This window comes from Gymnogyps californianus, chromosome 14 (assembly GCF_018139145.2).
Source record: "Gymnogyps californianus isolate 813 chromosome 14, ASM1813914v2, whole genome shotgun sequence".
Lineage (NCBI taxonomy): Eukaryota > Metazoa > Chordata > Aves > Accipitriformes > Cathartidae > Gymnogyps > Gymnogyps californianus.
Genome location: NC_059484.1, coordinates 9,983,199 through 10,001,447, shown reverse-complemented (window position 1 = coordinate 10,001,447; position 18,249 = coordinate 9,983,199). Strand labels below are relative to the sequence as shown.

Sequence of the window (18,249 nt, the reverse complement as noted above, 5' to 3'; positions counted from 1 at the left end):
TCCTGCTCAGCCCTCCCAGGAACGGGACAGCTGAATTTCCAGGGCTTTTTCATTAAGTAGCTGGGGAGTGGAAGGCCATTAGCTCACCCCTGAGACAGGAAGAGGGGTGTAACCCCGCCCTCATGTTACAGGACAACTTTTAAATGCCGCATTACCAAAAGCCTCACCAAATAAAACCACACCGGATTGTCAGCAAGAGATCTTAGCTCTGTCCTTGAGGAGGCAAAACTGTCAACTCTCCATCTTTCTGCCTCCCCTCTCCACGGGTTACACGCAGCACAGCCTCCCCTCTGGATCACACCCACCAAGCGATGCTTCGCATGGGACGTACTTCCCCCAGGGCTGGGAAGCAAAGGCTGCAAATGCTGTCTCCTCGGGCTGCTCTGCCAAGTTTCCAGAGGGAAGGAGACCAGGGGGTGCCAACAGGGATGAATGAACAGAGCATGGGCTCAGGAGCTGGGGCCACCTTCACCACAGAGCCACCATGGCAGCGCCAGGTGATGAGCCTGGGAACAAGAAGGGAGCAGGAGGAGATGAGAGCCAGGAGGTGAGCAGGAGCCCTCAGGGCTCACAGCAAACCAGCAAGAGGCAAAATTGCACCGGAGGCAAGAGGGGGGATTGCAGAAACCTCACAAGGGCGCAGACACAGCCTGCGGAGCTGCACGCTTGGAGCAAAGGGAAATGGCAAACACCGGCCATCAGCTTGGGACAAACCAAAAACTGAGTGCTGTTCCCAGCAGCTGCTCGAGAAAGGTTTTAGCTACGAGAATTGAAAATTATTTCCGCTGCAGACACACACTGTCCAGTGCCGCCACGCTTGCCCCAGGTGTACGCTGGCCTTGGAACTTCCATCCAACACCGACTCTCAGGGAGGACAGGCTGCCGTTTCCCAGAGGCAGGCATGGCTTTCAGCAGCTTGCAGCCCCGCTCGGCTGCCAGGCACAGAACACAGCAGCTAGTCAGGGTGCCAGCGAGAGCCAATTATAACTCCACTGACCTGCCTTGGCGCTAGCACGCGCGGGAACGCGCTGGCTCCCGGCTGCCAAATGCTGGAGAGCTATAAATGGGAGACATTTGGAGAAAGAAAAAATTAAGGAGCCAACTTTTAACTAGGCTGAAGTGCATTGGACTGTACATGTTCTTTGCGGAGCGAGAGAGGAGGAGAATGATGATGATCTTTGATGCACTGCTGGAAAAATACCAGCTGTTTCTTCTAGACAGAGGTAGTCCTTACTTAACGGAAAGTGTTTCTTCTTCTCTCGATTATGGCAATTCACTATTTCTATACTTCTGCATATGGTGCTTAAGCTCATGGCTCTCAGTGCAGTCTGGGCACAGAGGAAAAAATAGTCACTGGTGCTTTGTGGCAGGAACCTCACCGTAGGAAGCTGTGGGTTTCTTCTTGTCCTTGGTCATGCAAGGGCCTGTCTTTCATGATCCAGCTGTCTAAGAGCGAGATCCTAGTGATTTATTTTTGTGGCAGGGTGAAACCATGAAGTACATTGCACACGCAAATGTGCAGAATTATGCTGAACTCCATAAACCCTGGAGAAAAAAAGAAATCCCCAAAGTGTTGAAATAAGATTCCTGTTACGAAATAGCTATCGAAAGAGCCCTGTTTACAATCCCTGGACACAAAAAGACATCCATCTCCTGCAGCCGCAGCATGGCCGAGCTACCTTAGGGCTTTTTCATCAAAGAGGCCGCCAGGACCAGGCACAGCCCAGAAGAGGGGTGAAATCCAAGCAGTGCCTCGGCTTGCGTTTCCACCTGAAGGAGCCTTGTGCTGTTTGGGACACATTACTCTGCACGCCTGCCCCTTGCTTTCCACATCTGGAGAATTAAGATAACACTGACTTCACCTTTGTGAACTCTGTGCCCTGCCAGGAGCCCAGCTTAAAGAGCAGAGGAGGAGGAGGAGGACGAGGAGTGCAGGCGGAGGAAGGCACACACAGGGCTCACAGTACTGGAAGCAATGCACGAAGCTCATTTTAATTTTTCAAGAGTCCAACTGCCTGAAACAGGCTGATGAGAACAATTCTTCTCTGTATGCCAGCTAGTGTCTTCTGCGCCCGTTTTAATGTAGTGTTTTATTTAAAAACAGTTGGAATTACTAAGATACTGACTTTTCCCCCCTCCCCATCTTTGCCTGGTGGCTGCATGTACACAACAGGTGAAGAACCCCCTCCAGAAGGGCTGATCTGTCTTCTACATCAAGACGACATGCACAGACCATTGCCTTTTGCCAATTTTCTCATAAAAGCAGGCACCACTTCAACAGCCTATTTTTTTTTGTGTGTTACACAAAAAGCTGTTGGCCTGAGGGCTGCAGGACTCTCTCCAACATGACATCGCTCCAGGTGGGTCAAAGCTGAAAGTTTCCAGCTAAGAACCTGAAGGATTTGTTAAACATATGGACAAACAAGAGGACTGGGAAACACACGCGATGCGAATGCAGAAAGGAGCAGGGGAGAGAGCCAGAGCCATTTTTAAGGTTGCTTAACATTCTCAATTTTTCTGTCTGAATTGTGCAGCAAGCACGCTTACTCCAGCCTACGTCACGTCTCCATCCCTTGGCTCAAAATTAAACCTCTGTGCAGAGGAGCAGCCACACAGCATCACCCTCTCCTACAGCCTTCAGCTGGGACAAGGACTGAAGAAAAGGTTTCTGACTGCAAGGGGAAAAGCCCTGGCATAACCTGTCCCCAAGGAGGGCACCACTCAATGGCAATTTGATTTTTAAGGCCTTGCAGCTGCCTGCCAGAGGAGAAACTTCTGCTTTGGTGGTGAGAAGGCAGGACATGGCATGAACGGCAAAGCCTGCTCCAAGGGGGAGGTTTGAGACCCGGCTCCATCACAGCTTACAAGCAGCTCACACTGTGACCGATCAGATCTGCTCCCAACTGCGGAGACACAAGTCTTGCTGTCCAGGACGCAAAACAAGACAGGACTGAAAAGAGCCAGGCAAGGACTCCTAGTTGAGGAGAGGGCGGCTGCAGCCAAAAGGCAGAGGAGGCCGAGGACATGGAGCAGGGCTCCTGCCCGAGGAAAGCACAGGGGTCTGGTAATAGCAGGAAAGGTGTAAAAGGGTCGGGTTTGGGTGTAAGGAAGTTTTAGGAGCGTAGCGAGACAACAGTGGCTCTTGGTCACATGAAGACTTGAAACGACTACCATTGTGGCTGATGAGCTCATAATTACAGAGCAGGGAAAAAATGTTTCTTTTTGGGGGTTTCCATAAAAAACACAAAATACAAGCCAGTATCTGTTCTCTAACCAACAGTGTCGCTGCTTACAGCCAATGGTTTCAAGAGGATCCTTCCAGGAGACTTGTTAACCTCTTCCCGAGTGATGCATCCAACATGATCCAACAGAGCCCTGCAGCCACTGCATGGCTCTTCCCCCGCCGGCAGGGCTGGAAGCATCTCTCAGGCACGCAAGACCCCGATCCTCTATCTCTGTCCACCGGAGACAGCCGCTCACATATCTGATTACCAGCTTCCATGCCAGCTAACATTTCCAGCATACCTTCCAGCCCCAGTTAGTGTCCAGAATACAACTGGCATCCTTGCAAGCATCAATCTTATTGCCCTTATTTCTTCGGAACAGCATCCATCTGCTCCCAATAGCTTACATCTGGCATACTGAGTGTTACGAAAGAGCCTCAATCCTATTTGAAGGAAATTATTCCTCCAGCCAACAGATTCATGCAGAACTGAGTTTAGTATTTGTAGTTACAAATTTACTACAAATCATACAGTTACCTGAGGTTTCAAACTTTAGAATTACAATTTCATCTAGGGTTTGGTTTTTAATCCCTAAAAAGTTGCTCTTATGTAAATCGCCGTGTGATAGAAAACATTTATGGAGAAAGCAAGGAGGAGAGGTGGTAGGAACCTGAGCACAGAGGATCCACACAGCAAAAACGCTCCCAAGCACTGCCCAGGTCACTGAAGGTTTCCTCCTGCAATGAGGAGTGTATAGGAGGTGAAGGTATTCCTTGGCTTAAGCATTCCCTTCCAAATTTCACCACCTGGCATGGTACGCTGAGCCTTCCTGTGATGACCCCAGAGCAGGAAAGGGTATGATCTGCGTGCTTCCCAAGGGACGAGGGCCACCACTTCATCTGCACAAAATGCTGGACCGGGACCAGGAGGAAGCAGCCTCTGCCTCGTGCTGGGACACACGAGCTGAATTGCGGAACAAGCGTCGGTCACCGGCCCTTAGAGAGGAGATGACAATCATCTCCTGCGTGACAGCGGATGGCCCGTGGTGTGGTCAATGGAATGAAAACAGGTAATTAGGCGGAAAGAGGAGGTCTTGCCACCCTTGGAAGAGAAAAGCAGGGTACTGCTTGGAAAGGCTGCTACAGCAATGAGCTGTAAACCAGGACTTTTGCAGAAGAGGGCCAGCCTCGGGTATCAATGACAGCCAAAGGGAAGAGCTCTGGAAGCTCACAGTATTCAGACAAAACCCTGAATGTTCCCAGCTGATAACAGCACAGCCTGTGGCATTACTGCGACCAGCAAGGTGGTTTTCTACATTCCCCATTCCAGTACGGGGAATGTGGCTGGTCTGAAGTCTCTGCATCCGGACAGAGGCAGAGACCAGCACTAGGCAAACTCCAGGTTTCACCCCTGTTTTGGCTGAGCTGGTTGTTTGTGTTTTGAGTATCATTCCTGCCTGACTGGGGAGGGAAGGACACTTTGCCCTCCAGTTGCAGTGCGAGCAGGCTAGCTGGCAAGGCTGTCAGTAGTAAGCGTGCATGTGTTTTACTTGGCCCTACTCCTAAAATAATTGTTTGGCCACAATGAAAGGTGACAAGTGATTCAGCTGTGGCCCCACAGGGAATATCAGGAGAAAATCCCCAACCACTCTCACGACTGTGCCTGGGCTGCTCCGAACTGCAGCATCACATCAGCCCAGGGGTCAGCCCCCACCAGCCCTCACTCCTGCTCCAAGAAGTTCTTCTCCTCTCTCCTACTTGGATCAAATGGCTTCCTTGTCCTCCTGCCTGGGAGGACACTGGCAGCCTCACTGACAGTAAAGAGGGTGCACCAACCTTCACCCGAATGCGGTCAGAGCTGCTATTGAAAAAACAAAGCCATGCTCAGCTTCTGGCAGGAGCATGGAAAGTGCAGCCAGAATCACTGGGAACACAGATATTAAATTAACAAATATCTCTACCCAAACATGCATGTACTATGATTGCTCAAGCTCCTCAGTATGAATAAATTTGGATGGATTTTCACTGGATAACATGAAAGACAGATTCTTGACACAGGGATCACCTGCGACTCAAGTTTCCAGTTCTTCCTCCAACGCATCAAAAAGACCATCAGAACTGGGCCCGGGAAAAATATTTTTCCCTCTTACTATGTTTTCAGAAGCAGCCGAACCATTTTAGCCAATCAGTTATTTTCTGGTTTTTTTTGTTTTGGGTTTTTTTTTAAATAACTGGAGGCATGAATAATTTCCAGCATGGAAAATTTCTGCCTAAAGAGCTAAAATTGGCATAGAATCATCCACTAGTCATATAATAAAGGCCTCCAGCAACGGCAACAGTCAGTGCTACCAAGCCTACCTAGAGCATTTTTTTCCACTGTGCTAAGAGGATCTGTTTCACTCCTTGCCTTTCAATCCAGTTTCCACTGTACTGCACCAGAAGTTTAAAATAAGGACACCAGGAAGCATGTGCGATAAGGGGGAAGGAAGGGAAAAAAACCACAATTTCATTCATTCTTTCAACAGAGCCAAAAAGGAGTGGTTACTTTTCTGCCACCCCCCACCCCCACCCCCCCCCCCTTTTTTTTTTTTTTTTTTTTAAGGAAAGCTGCAGGGAACAGGGAAGGGGGGAGATGTTTGCTTCAAACTTTCCCATTTGCGCCATGACACATATATAAAGCACTTCTGCCTCTAAAGGGGCTCGAGGGTGTTTTGCAGAGCCAGTTTGAGTCTCTGGCTCCAGACAGCCTCCAGTGACGACGCTTTCCATCTAGGAGTGTGCACAGCTCCAGCCAAGATGGCAGGGGAGGAAGAGAGGAAGGACGGCCACTATTTCCCTACATGTCTTTCCCCACAAGGAGCAAGGCAGCCCAGGGAAACAGCACAGCTGAAGGCACCGATTTATCACATACAAACCCCAAAAGACTGTGCCCCCCTTGCAGCGAACAACGGTGTGAGCTTGGCCACCACCTTGGAGCACCAGCAAAGACGAGATGCTGAGGAGAAGGAAGCACTGAGCTCCATTTCCTTCCAGCCCTGGCTGCTGCCCAACAGCTGTTCCCTGTTTATTTACTTTAATATTTCCTTGGTTACACAAGCAGCTGCACACAGCTTAACCCCTGCCTGCAACAGCAGCCGCCTGTGCCACCCTACCTTCCCTTGCCCAGCACGATGCTGCGGGACAGCAGCACGGGGCAGGGTAAGGACACCCAGGGTCTTGCCAAAGCCAGGCTCTCGCTGGCTGACCAGGGCTTACTCAACGTGATCACCCTCACGGCCACGTCCACAGCTCTGCAGAAGGTGCCTTGTCAGGCAGGGGACAGGGCACCATCGACACGAGCAGCCGTCTCGCACAATCCCAGGCTTCGCAGGCTGACCTGAAGCCAGCTGAGCCTGGGAAAGCCATCTGGATTCCCATGGGCTTTCTTCGCTGGGCAGGCCCAGATGTGTTGTAATTTTAGCAGCGTATTTGTGTCTGGATGCAGGGATTTCAGGAAGGGCATCCTCATTCCCAGGCAACACAGCACCCTTTCAAATAAAGCATATAGCTAGGATCAACTTCACGTGAGCAGGTCGCTGGAGGCAGAGGGTGCCCAGCTCCTCTCCCAGTCCCGCGCACAGGCCAGGAGGGACGTGCCAGTGACTTTTCTGGCAGCTGCTGCTGGTCCATAGATCACTTCATGTATTTTCCTTTCTCATCTGCACAGAGCCTGTTCCAGCAGCTCAGTTTGTGTTTTGGCTCATAAAGCTCAGCCAGACCCCTTGGCTCATCTCCACCAAGGAGGGGGTGGAAAACACCCTTTGCCTGCTCACCCAGAACACCGGCTTCAGTTTTCTGCAACCCAGCCTGTCCCAATTGCCGTTCCAGCCTCCTCCCTCCCTCCCGGCTCCATTTTCTTCCCGGCTCCCCCCGGCACCAGGAGGTAATTGCTAAAGCAGCTGCTGTCAGCCGCCCTCCAGGCTGGCATAGCTCCGCACCGGGCAGCGGGCATTTCCCCAGCGTCTGCTCCCCGAAATGCCAGCCAGCAAGACACAGACCCAGGGAATCAGCGCTTTTCAGCAGCAGCCCTGTTTTGCTGTGACAGCAGCTGGGAAAGGCACAGTATTAGCTCTGCAAGGATGGAATTTGGGTCTAACTTTAAAAAATCCCCCCCAAAGCAAACAAAAAACCCCAACAAAACCCCCACCACTTACACAGGTTTCTGTTGCAGCAATTCAAACACACCTACGCAGCCCTGTGTGCATTTAGTCCAGGGAGTGACAGCAGAACTTTAACACTGGGACATGCAAAAGACCCAGGGTGTCCCCACCGACGCGCGAGAGGCACTGGAGCAGAGAGTCCAGCTTCTGAGGTTGCCTCGTTCTCGCTTTTTTCAAGGATTTGCATTTAAGTTTGCTCAGCTCAAAACATTTTTCTGGTAGATTACAAAAGGCACGCTTAGCATAAGAAACCATGCTTCTCAACTGACCACAGCTTTCAACCCTCCGAAGTCAAAACCCCAAGAACTGGTGAAATGCTTACCTGCAGGTCAAAGAACTTGCTGTACCGTCGGTATATGACTTCTGTGGACCCATTGGACCAGGTGACTTTGATAATGTACACCTGTAGGGAACAGAAGAAGAAATCAGAGAGGAGTGACCCAACAACCCACACCACAACCCAAACCCTGCTAAAGCTGCCAACGCAGCTCCCACGGCTGGGCGTCAATCAGGGAAGTTCATGGGACCACTTAAAGTCATTTCAGCAATACTGGAAAATATATAAGCTTAAATTATTAAGCTCCACTGCTGCAACTTAACTGTCTACTAAATGCTTATTGCTAGTTGTGAACTAAGACAGCTCCCTATCCCTAAATAGGGGCATACATCGAATATGAAAGGGCACTTTATGTAAAAACACAGTTGAAGTCTCTCCAGACACAGACATATTACGAGTTAATAACTATGCCTTGGCCATCCCATCTATGGCTGCAGCATCGAGTTTGATGTCGAGATCCCAAAACTGTAGCCCACAGTGTGCTGCACCACGCACCACCGCCAGCCTGGGGCCTCCCGGGGCTGGGGCTTGCAAGAACTCAAACCCAGAAGGTTTGAAACTCCGTCTGTTCTTCCATAAGCTGCTCTGAGGTTTTGTTTACTTAAACTTGCTGGGGTGCAAATTACCCTCCTGTTCCTTAAAATGCTACACAATCAATCCTAGTAATTGCAGGTTATTCACAGACCATATGACCAGGCTTTTACTGGTGATGAACGCAAAAAGAACCCTCAACCCAGTTTTTTTATTCTTCTACGGAAAAACAACGAGCAAATAACAGAATTGGGCAATTACTTATCTAATGTCCTCGCTTGTTGCTCGCAGAAACCAAAGATGACCCTTGATGAGATGCCAGCGTAACACTCAAGTGATGCAAACCTCAGCCTTCACTAATTGATAACAGATTGACTAAGCAGAACAAGGGCATGTTCATTTTTTCTTCTAACTCTCATGTCCTCCTTACTTCCACCACAAATTCAAGTATCGATTCACTGAAGCAGGAACAAAGCATTCAGAAGCTCAGGCGAACAAACCTGCTAGAACTCCAGTTAACACAATGAGGCGTGAAGGCTCTTAGGATGCTGAGGTTTGGGTATTTAAAACAGAACCCCTTAAGAGTTTCACAAGGTTTTCCACAGAGCGACACGTTTTTCCAGATGCTGGAACGTGACCAACATCCCAGCCCAATATCGAAACTCAAACACCAGGAGACTCAAATGGGTAGCACAATGCTAAATTATTTGAGCTCATCAAACCTACTCAAATGCTGTACTAAAAATCTAATCGAAAACTCACTCTGTTGCTCAGAGGGCTGACGCAGCATGACCTACCAAGGTGAGGAGACTCCTGAGGAACCACAGACTCTTTGCAGTAGAATCATTTCCAAATTAAGACGGGAGAAGAGGCAGCAAGATGAAGCAAGTTCTTACTGCTAAAATAAAGAACTTCAGTACTTTCAACACAGCAGTTCAATGACCACTTTTCTTAAACCAGATGATCAGCCCAAACACAGCTGCAACTGCTTTGCTGACTCGCAGCGAGCTGGCCAGGTGTCACAGGCACCACCACTCTCGCCCAGACAAAATCCAAATCGCTCAGCGTCGCCTCACAGGCCTTATTCAGCTAACCACAATCCTCTCCTTTCATTCACAAATTCTTCTTTTGAGCTGAAGGACTTGCGCTTTCTGCATATTAACACAAGGAAGACAGAGGGCTCCTGCAAGACAGCATCTGTAGCAGCTGTGGAGACTTGGATGGACCATGATTTGCTACAAGGGAGGCCCAGACACTGTGCTTACTTATCACCAAATGTGGCTAGACAAGTACTCTGCATTGGGTCAGGCACAATACCTGTTCAAGAACATGCTTCTAGACCTCAACAGGTCAGAGACAACTCGACTGACCACAGTTTGCAATGAAAACTGGTAAAGTTGCATGACGTGGCCTCCGAAGTATCTGACAGCATCCATACGGTCGCCACCATACCATCAGCAAACTAAGCGTTAACTTGACGCTAAGTAAGTGTCCAAGCTGCCTTTACCCTCACCCCAGGACTTGCCGGCAGGCCAGCATGAGCTCATTTTGGTTGGAAGCTCAGCTGATATCCCAGCTTTCTTACCAGTCTACAGCACTTTATGGGGTTATATCACTGCTGGCTGCCTGCCTGGAGAAAGCCTTCCACTGGGGCAGGAGGAAGAGCCAACTTTTCTTCATTGTTTATTCCTATCCTGCCTTTATTTGGAGTCAACAGCTTATTAGATGGGGATTTTAATCAGGATGTGGATTTGCTCAAGCCAAAATGAATTCAAAGCTTTTAAGGGTAATAAAGCCATGAGATTTGAGGGCACACCACGCTTTATTATACCCTCTGCAATTGAGGGAAGGAGCATTTCTCCCAACAGATGAGCTCACTCCTATTTTGCTGAAATGCAGATCTCCCAGGAGTCTGGATAACGGTTTCTTGCACATCCCATTTGAACAGCACAAAGATCTCCAGGGGTATCTCCTCACCTACTTGTGGAAAGCAGAAAAGATGGGGAAGCCCACAGGAATGGGAGCTCCTCAGTATCTATAAAAACACTGTCTCAGTAAAGCTGGCTTCCTCTATCCTTGTGAATATCCCTCGTCCTTCACTCTGATGGCCCCATCCCACCGAGGCACTCTGTTGGCCAAAACCATCACAGATCTTGGTCTCTGCCCATACCTAATCCAGTCCCTGCTGTCCTAGGGATAAAAAAAAGACACCAGAAAACATAATTTAGGTGCTCTCAACTAATAACAAAAGTGCACATTTTGAAAGGTACAAACAGTGCAGTCAGCCATCCAGCGACTGTTTTCACAGGGACTGGAAATGAGGAGGCACCAAGCTCCCACAGGCACCACCCATCCCTTTCTCAGGTGCTTTTGGAAGACACTTTCAATGATCAAGACAGTTTTGAAAACATTGCACTTGGTCTGAAGTTTCTCCTCCTGGCCTGGCACTGCACCATGCCCTGCCACGAGCAGCCACCATGAAGTAGCAGCCCAAACAAACCCAGTTTTGTCCTGGTGGGAGCCACCCCATCACCTGCTCCCACAACCCTCGGTCCTGCAGAGGCTGCTCCAAGGACAGGCTTTTTCCCAGCCCAGCTGTGTGGGTGAGGGCATGTGGAAATAGTTATTTCATGGGTATTCTCCAGCTCTGATTTCTACAGTCCTTCAAAGAAATAACAGGGAAACCACCAGCAGGCCTTTTCCATGGAAAGAGCGAGGGGATCTCCTGGGGCTGCAGCTGGCACTGCCTCAGGGACGTGCACCCACGGGGAGCACCGCTGGGAACGGGGGGGCCGCCACTGCCGCTCGGATCCTGCTCCACCGTTTCCTCGAGGGGTGGGGAGAGCCAAGCAGATGGCAGGGAGGCGGCAGGCGGCCAGATCCAGGAGGGGGGGCTCTGCAACCCCATCACGTGGGCTGGGCCCCTGGCCAACACCAACAGGCAGAGCTATCTAAATATTTACAGCCCTTCCCGGGCCAGCGGTGGGGTCTGCACCATGGAGGGGAACTAGCTGACTCGGTGAAACCTGGGAACCAGCGGCTCCCCTCCCTCCTTCCGGAAAGGATGCCTTACCCTGCCCCACTCCTAACCCCAAGAGCCTCCATCGCTTGCTCCGCTCCAGCCTACGTTGCTGCACACGTGTCATGTCAAACCCCGCAGCTAGGTCTGATGCCTGAAGGCAATGGGCCAAGCTGAGCTTTGGAAGAGGCAGCAATCACCGGGGCTGAACCCTCCTTAGCTTCATTTCAGCCACGGATCAGGGGAGCATAGCTGAAATTCATGCCTGTGCTTCTGAAATCCTTGAGATGCAGCTCACGACATTTGTCCTACTAGAGCAAGGCGAGAGGAGAGGTACAGAACTTTCAGGGCCACTCAAATACACTCAAAATCCTGCTTGCAGGATTAAAAGAGCCCCACGCATGCACCCTGAGCCCCCCATCACTCCTCTCCCAGACGCCAGCTCCCCTGCCCTCATGCTGTGAAACCACAGTCCCACACTGCAGCAAGCCCATGTTATGGAGCAGGAGTTGTTCCTGGTGGGACAACCTTGTCAGAGCCTCAGCAAAGACCAAAGCGAGGAAACAAGACCTGCCCTCCACTCCCGGGAGGTACAGAGGCCACAGGGACACTTTTGGAGGTGCAGGTGGATCTTGTTGAATGCCCGGAGGAGGAGAGCAGTTCACATTAACACCAAACGCTCTCTGTGCTCCCGTCCCTTGGAGGGCAGAAGCGGATCAGATCCTTCACAGAAAATGGAAACCCGCAGATGCAAAAGGCTGAACTCCGACAAACACCACGGGGATTGGGCTCCCAAACTCCTTGGGCTCCCCAAACTCCCTACATTACAAGTAATTGGTCACATACCAACTACTTAAAAAATCACCAATTGAGAAGTTTACCATCAGGACCACCGCTGCCCAAGATTCTCCTTGGTCACATTAGAAACCAAGTGCGCTAAATGGAAATATAAAGATGGAAAAAAAGGCCCAGGGGATCTCGCAGCCCACCTGGCTGGGCATCACGAGCTCGGTCCCCACGGCGTCCCTCCGGCATGACTCTGTGCCTGCCGCCGCTCTCCCCTCCCCAGCACCTCTGGAGAGGCAGCTCAGAGGGAGAATGTGCCAGTAGAAAGTGGGACTGAAAACCTTCGTAAGGAAACTGTCAAAAAATGACAGGTTGCTAAAAGAAATGCAAATGGCACCTGGCCAACCATAACAGAGCTGTCAACGAGAGCTGCCAGTCAGCTCACATGGCAGCAAGGGCTCTGCAGCCCCGGGGGAAACACACTGGCACCTCGCAGCAGGCGAACGTCGGAGGGAGATCCAGGACATCCCTCCTGGGCAGGATGGCACCCCAGGCGGGGAGCGAGCTCCAATGTCGGGCATCACCGGAAGAGCAGGGAGGCTGAAGGAGCCAGCTCAGACGCACATCCAGAGCGGTCAGAGTCGCAGGGAATAGAGTGCGAGAACAGAGGGGATGAGAAGCCAGCACAAATTATCTCTATCTGAAAGGGCAGCCAGAGATTTAGTTTTGGGTTTGGTTTTTTTTTCCTCTTGAAGAAAAAAAGTAGCAAGCATAAGCCCTGGGAGCTGTCAGACCTCAGAAGTATTTTCTAGGGACTGATAAAGACCCTTGGTGCTGCACATAACAATGGCTCCTGGTGACTTCCACTGCTCAAAGGGACCGAGGACTCTGGAATCCACAAGCCCTCAGTCTTGCACCTTCCCCAACAGGCACATTGTCCCATACAACAACGTAGCTAGAGAGAGGAGATGATTCAAGCAGCTGACTTGAGGCAATGGAATTAAGAACAGATACTTAAAAAAAAAACCCAAACCAAAACCAACAGAAAGTTTCCCGTTCTTGAAACATGAGGCCGTGTGACCTCCTAGAAGAATCACTTCTGGACTCCTTGCATAAACACACTACGGACATGCACAAAACACAACCTGGGAAGCAGCCTGGACTGCTTAAATTTGAGTAGGAAAAAGGCAGACTGAAGTTGCAGGAAAACCTAGAGCTACAGTTTCGGCCTCTCTCCTCCCACAGGAGGAGTTTTCCCAAGTTTTCCAAGGAGACTTGCAAGGCATCCTGGCTGGGGGGACCACATGTAAAGCCCACAAGTAAGGCTTTGGGGAGAGAGCAGCTGCTGGCTGGCCTGCGAGCTCTCTGCCTGGCACCCAGCACACGGCTGAACAAGGCAGCAAGTCCACCCTGAGCTCAGCGCCATCCAGCTATGCCAGCCCAAAAGCAGCATACCCATACTGACACAGCCCTGCGAGCCAACAACCCGCCAGCAGCCCTCCCTGGCACAGCACAGCCCTCCCTGGGTGGCTCCGCAGCAATCCCTGAGCTTCCTCAGCCCTGAAGCATCCCCACAGCCAGAGCTCCCGCACGCTGAGACCCTCCTGTTTCCACGCCAGCCACACCAGAGGCACGTGAACAACGGCAGGGCGGAAAGCAATGGCACGGTCACTTGGAACGACACCTCCACGGGGCTGCAGGGACACGCAGCTCTGCCCACCCGCCATCGACGGGCATCAGCATAGGTCCCCAGCCACTCAGCAGAGCTCCTACGGCAAAGCCAGACATAACAGCCTCCAGCAGAGGCAGAGCTGTCTGCAGAGCTGTTTCCAATGGGTTTGAGCCTGTGTGGTCTCGGGTCCAGGGAGACTATGTACAATAAACCTCTCTGTGGAAAACTCCACATATTTAAAGCATCTTTCGCCAGTAGAAAGGAAAAAGCATCAGTCTCTCTATTCCACCCGCATTTCCCCACACCCTGAAACACGGGGAAGTGATGAGAGCCTCGCACCCCGGCTTCGGCCGCTGCCATGACAAAGGAGCACCGAGAAATTCAAAGGGGCGCCGAGAAATTCAAAGGGGCGCCGAGAAACCGAAGCAGCTGAGGGATCAAGCCAAACCAGAGCGGGGTTTAATACAGAAAAGGGAGTGGGAAATTGTAAGAGGAAAAGAAAAAAAAGGAGGGAGGTGGCTGGAAACAAAGAAAGTTCTTGGCGGCGAGCTGCTGTGCTTGGCCCCTCTCCATCAGCCTTCGCCGCCGCAGGCGTGCAGGGCTGGGGAGGGGAGCGTGGAGCTCTTGCGCCATGGGACACCGAAGCTCAGAGTGGGAGAGGGACAGCCAGCCCCCTGCTCCGTCCCTGGACAACTTGCAACCCCCTTGCTCCTGCCCTGTGGACAGGGAGAGCCGGGAGAAGGGTCGTGCTGGCTCAGATGGCACCGGGAAAGACATGGAGGAGCAATCCCAGCAGTAACTGCAGGGCATCATGGATGCTGCTGTGGTCCCTCTGGTCTAGCAGGAGAGGCAAAAGCAACAAGTCAGAGCTGCAGGGAGGAGCTGGGTAATGAGGATGCAGGCAGCACGAGGACAGGCATATCCTCACCGCTGTGGCAAATAACCCAAACTAATCTGCCCACGCACCCAGGACTACAAAGCAGCCACCTCCTCTTGCTCTGATTCATCCCTTCGACTGTACCCTCCCTAAAACCCCAGCGAGCGACAGCTCTTCCCGCTCTGCTGTTGTACAGCTCGCCAGGGCACAGTGCTGCCTGAGCACGCAGCCAAAGCTGCAGAGATGAAAAGTGCATGCACGCAGGGTTACGCCAAGCATGGGGACCCCAAGGACAACCCACCGAGCCCCGCTCAGCCACAGCGCAGACCCCTCAGTCGTACAACATATGCACCCGCTTGTTTGTTCTGAGTCACACTGAAGATCAAACATATGGATTCATTTGTTTCCTATTTCCCACTGCTACGTGAAACAACTGGAAGATAGAGATACCCTCCAAAGCAAAGCTGTGAGGGATCAAGGTCAACAGACCTCCAAGCAGGCAGAGGCAATGGATGGCCCCGGTGCTGAAGTTCACTGCTGGAACTGAGTACGAGCACCAGCTTTCCACACGGGGCCGCATCCGCCTCAGTGGCCGTGTGCCAGGCAGGATTTGGCCCTTCCACTGAACTGTGACATTCAAGGTTTTCAACAGCCTTAAGTAACATGACTAGGGAAGAAAAACAAAGGAGAGTTTGCATTTGAGCGTTGGTTTTCATCCACAAAGCCAAGAGCACTCCCTTAAGCCCCAACTCTCTTGAGAGGTGAGGGGGAAGGAAGGATTGGTCGGCTCTGTAATGCTGTGCAGCAGAGCGGGGCCAGGCGCAAGGATGGGTCCAAATTTCTACCAGCTACAGGCTCCAAACGCCCTGCCTGTGGCCTGCCTCGAGCAGGAGAGCGTCAGCCAGCTGACAGGAAATGGGATGAGATACAGCAGAACCACAGGATACAGCAGCAAAACACCACTAAGGATGCTGAGAAAGCCCTCAAACCTCTCGAGGCCACCGACACTCAGAAACTCCTCGCCGTGGCAGAGACTCCAGCTTCCTGGGTTCAGCCTTGCTTCATACATTCTGGTTTTGCTTTTGCTCTATTTCATTCCTAGTTTAGTTAACAGCCCCTGCGTAGATTTCACACTATTCATTTTAACCTCCTGCTCCCTTGGTCTAGACGCACCCAGCTCCTTTGGTTCCCCACAGGACATTCCCACCATACTAAGAGCACGGTCACCCTCCCCAGAGGGCATAGCACAGGGGGAGTCATCCCCTAATGCCCTTTTTAAGCCAAGCAACCGGTATGATTCACAACAGCAGAAATAACGCAGCTGTACAAGGCGATACTGTGCCAGGTCCCCACAGAGCTCTGCTTCAGCTGGCCAAGTCGGGACCAGGGGACCATGACACACAGGTCCATGGGACACACATTCTTCAGAAGACATCTGCTGCAGCCTACGTATATGGCACTGAAGAACCACTGAATCTGTAGATTAGCAGCTCTTGTCCTCTTGCCATTTGAGCACTCTTCTCTGAATGCTCCATAATCAACTCCAGATAAGCAACGGGGTTGGGTTGGACAACGAATGAAACCACGAACGGCCTCATCACTACAAGGAACAGGAGCAGAGAAGACACCTACCATCATGTCACAAATTCCACATCAAAAATATAACACATTTACTTTTTGAATGTGGTTTTCATCAAACTTGTTTTAAAATATCTATAGATGCTATCAACTAGGCACCAGATTCCAACACGCACTGTTAATTACTTTCGCAAGGCAGCTGCCACAAATGAGGTGGTTCAATATGCATGGGTAGTCACCTTGTTTAAAGTTTGCAATCTTGTTAATTGAGCTTACAAAGTAAATGCATGCTGCACACTTTGTTTAAATTTCCCTTTTTCAAAGGGATACGTGTGTGCCTGGAGGCTGGGAAAGGAAGTCCTGCAAGAGCATAGTCCGGGTTTCCCAATAAACTAACACAACCAAACAGCATGCTGCTCTCTCTTTCCTGTCAGACATATATATATAATTTTGGTTTGTGCTCTAGAGCAACCATTTAAAACTATATGAACTATGGAAATGTTCTTGGTGGACAGGTTGTAGAAATGAAGATGTGATTCAATGGCATTGTTATTAACACATAGAACAACATACACAAATTGCAGCTGTATTAAAACGAAAGGTCTTGAAGCTTGCCTAAGGGCAAAAAACCAACCAAAATCTGGATTTAGTAGGGAAAAGCTTTATTTTAGGGCTTCTACTAGAGAATAACAAACACAAAACTATAAAAAGATCTCGCGTGAAGTCCTTTAAAGGAAAACTTAGTCCGTTTCAGCTATGGCTTTGTTTTGGGTCTTTTCTGAATAAACATTCATTTATCAGAATTTGAGACTTGGCCAGATCGTAGAAATGACAGTCTGCTACTCTGTCGCCCAGAATGATTATTTTTAAACTTTGCTCTTGGACTTTGCCTTTTCAGATTTGCAGTATGGCCCTGGAGCCCTCACCAGCAGCGTCCCTGAGGGGCATGAGCTGTAATCACTTAACATAGGATTGTATGGGAAATGTCACTGCAGGGTGACCCTCCAGCCACTGCCTGAAGGATGGGAGTCCCCTTCTTCACTTGGACGATGGGCTGCCAAGATCCCAAGCTGGGTTGTTCTCTCTTGACAGGATCAGAGCAGTGTATCCTGCAATGAACACCTGCAAAAGGGTCATTTCTTACTGCCACGTCCAGGTGCTGCCCATGAAAAAAGCTTTAAGACACAAGCAGCAGAAGTGCAGCTGAAGCAGCCGGGGTTAGCACCCCAGGAGAGGTGCCACTGCAACACAGCGTGATATGGTTTCACAGCCGGCAGAGCAAATTCAAGGCCTCTATCACTCAGAGCAAGAAGCTTGGTTATCCTTCAGCCCCTCTCAGCCCTTCCACGTGTGTGAGCCGAGTTGGTTTGACAAGAACGGGAGCAGACAAGAATGGCCTCGCACCATGCCAACACCACGGCAGCAAGAGCCTTCCAGAAGCACAAGGCTGACTGCCAGGAGAAAAGCACACAAGGGGAGAGCCCCCCCACTAACTGCAATTTAGCCTGACCCCTGCTAGCGGTGCTCGCTGCAGTACCCACCAAAGGGTTTAACACCTCACTAAGGAGGAGAGCAATCGAGAGGCCATTCTCACTTCTCCTGTCCCCCAAATGCCTCTAAACATGCCTGGGCTTCCTTTGCATAACCCACCCAGCTCCTCCCACCCTCAGGTCAGGTACTGGGCTGTCACCAGGGTAAGGAGGACAGACAGGAGATGGGACAAGTGCACTGTTGTCCTGGTGTATCCTTCCAGGGGAGCGCGACCATCAGACACGCTGTGAGAATCAGTGAGACAGCAGCACGCCGGACTCACACTCCCTTGCACCAGGATTTGAGCCAGTGCTGTTCACAGGCACACACACATTCGAGGGCATGGGGCTGCGTTTGGGTCCCCAGTTAAATCCCAACACTCAGCTCAGCATGCGTTTGAGCTGGCACTCAGCTATCCAAACCCTTCCTGGCACCTTGCTGGGTCCTCGCCCAGCCCAAGCCCCACAGTTTGGGGGAATATTGTGTCTCCTGCTTCA

At 51.0% G+C, this 18,249-nt stretch overlaps 1 protein-coding gene across 1 annotated transcript in view; it reads right to left on the bottom strand.

Moving 5' to 3' along the window:
* SH3PXD2B (SH3 and PX domains 2B) overlaps positions 1-18,249 on the bottom strand; it is a 79,823-nt gene that overhangs the window by 58,906 nt on the left and 2,668 nt on the right. Inside the window, exon 2 of the mRNA XM_050905317.1 lies at positions 7,745-7,825. Coding sequence (XP_050761274.1) covers positions 7,745-7,825 — 81 coding nt within the window. The remainder of the gene's footprint in view (positions 1-7,744; positions 7,826-18,249) is intronic.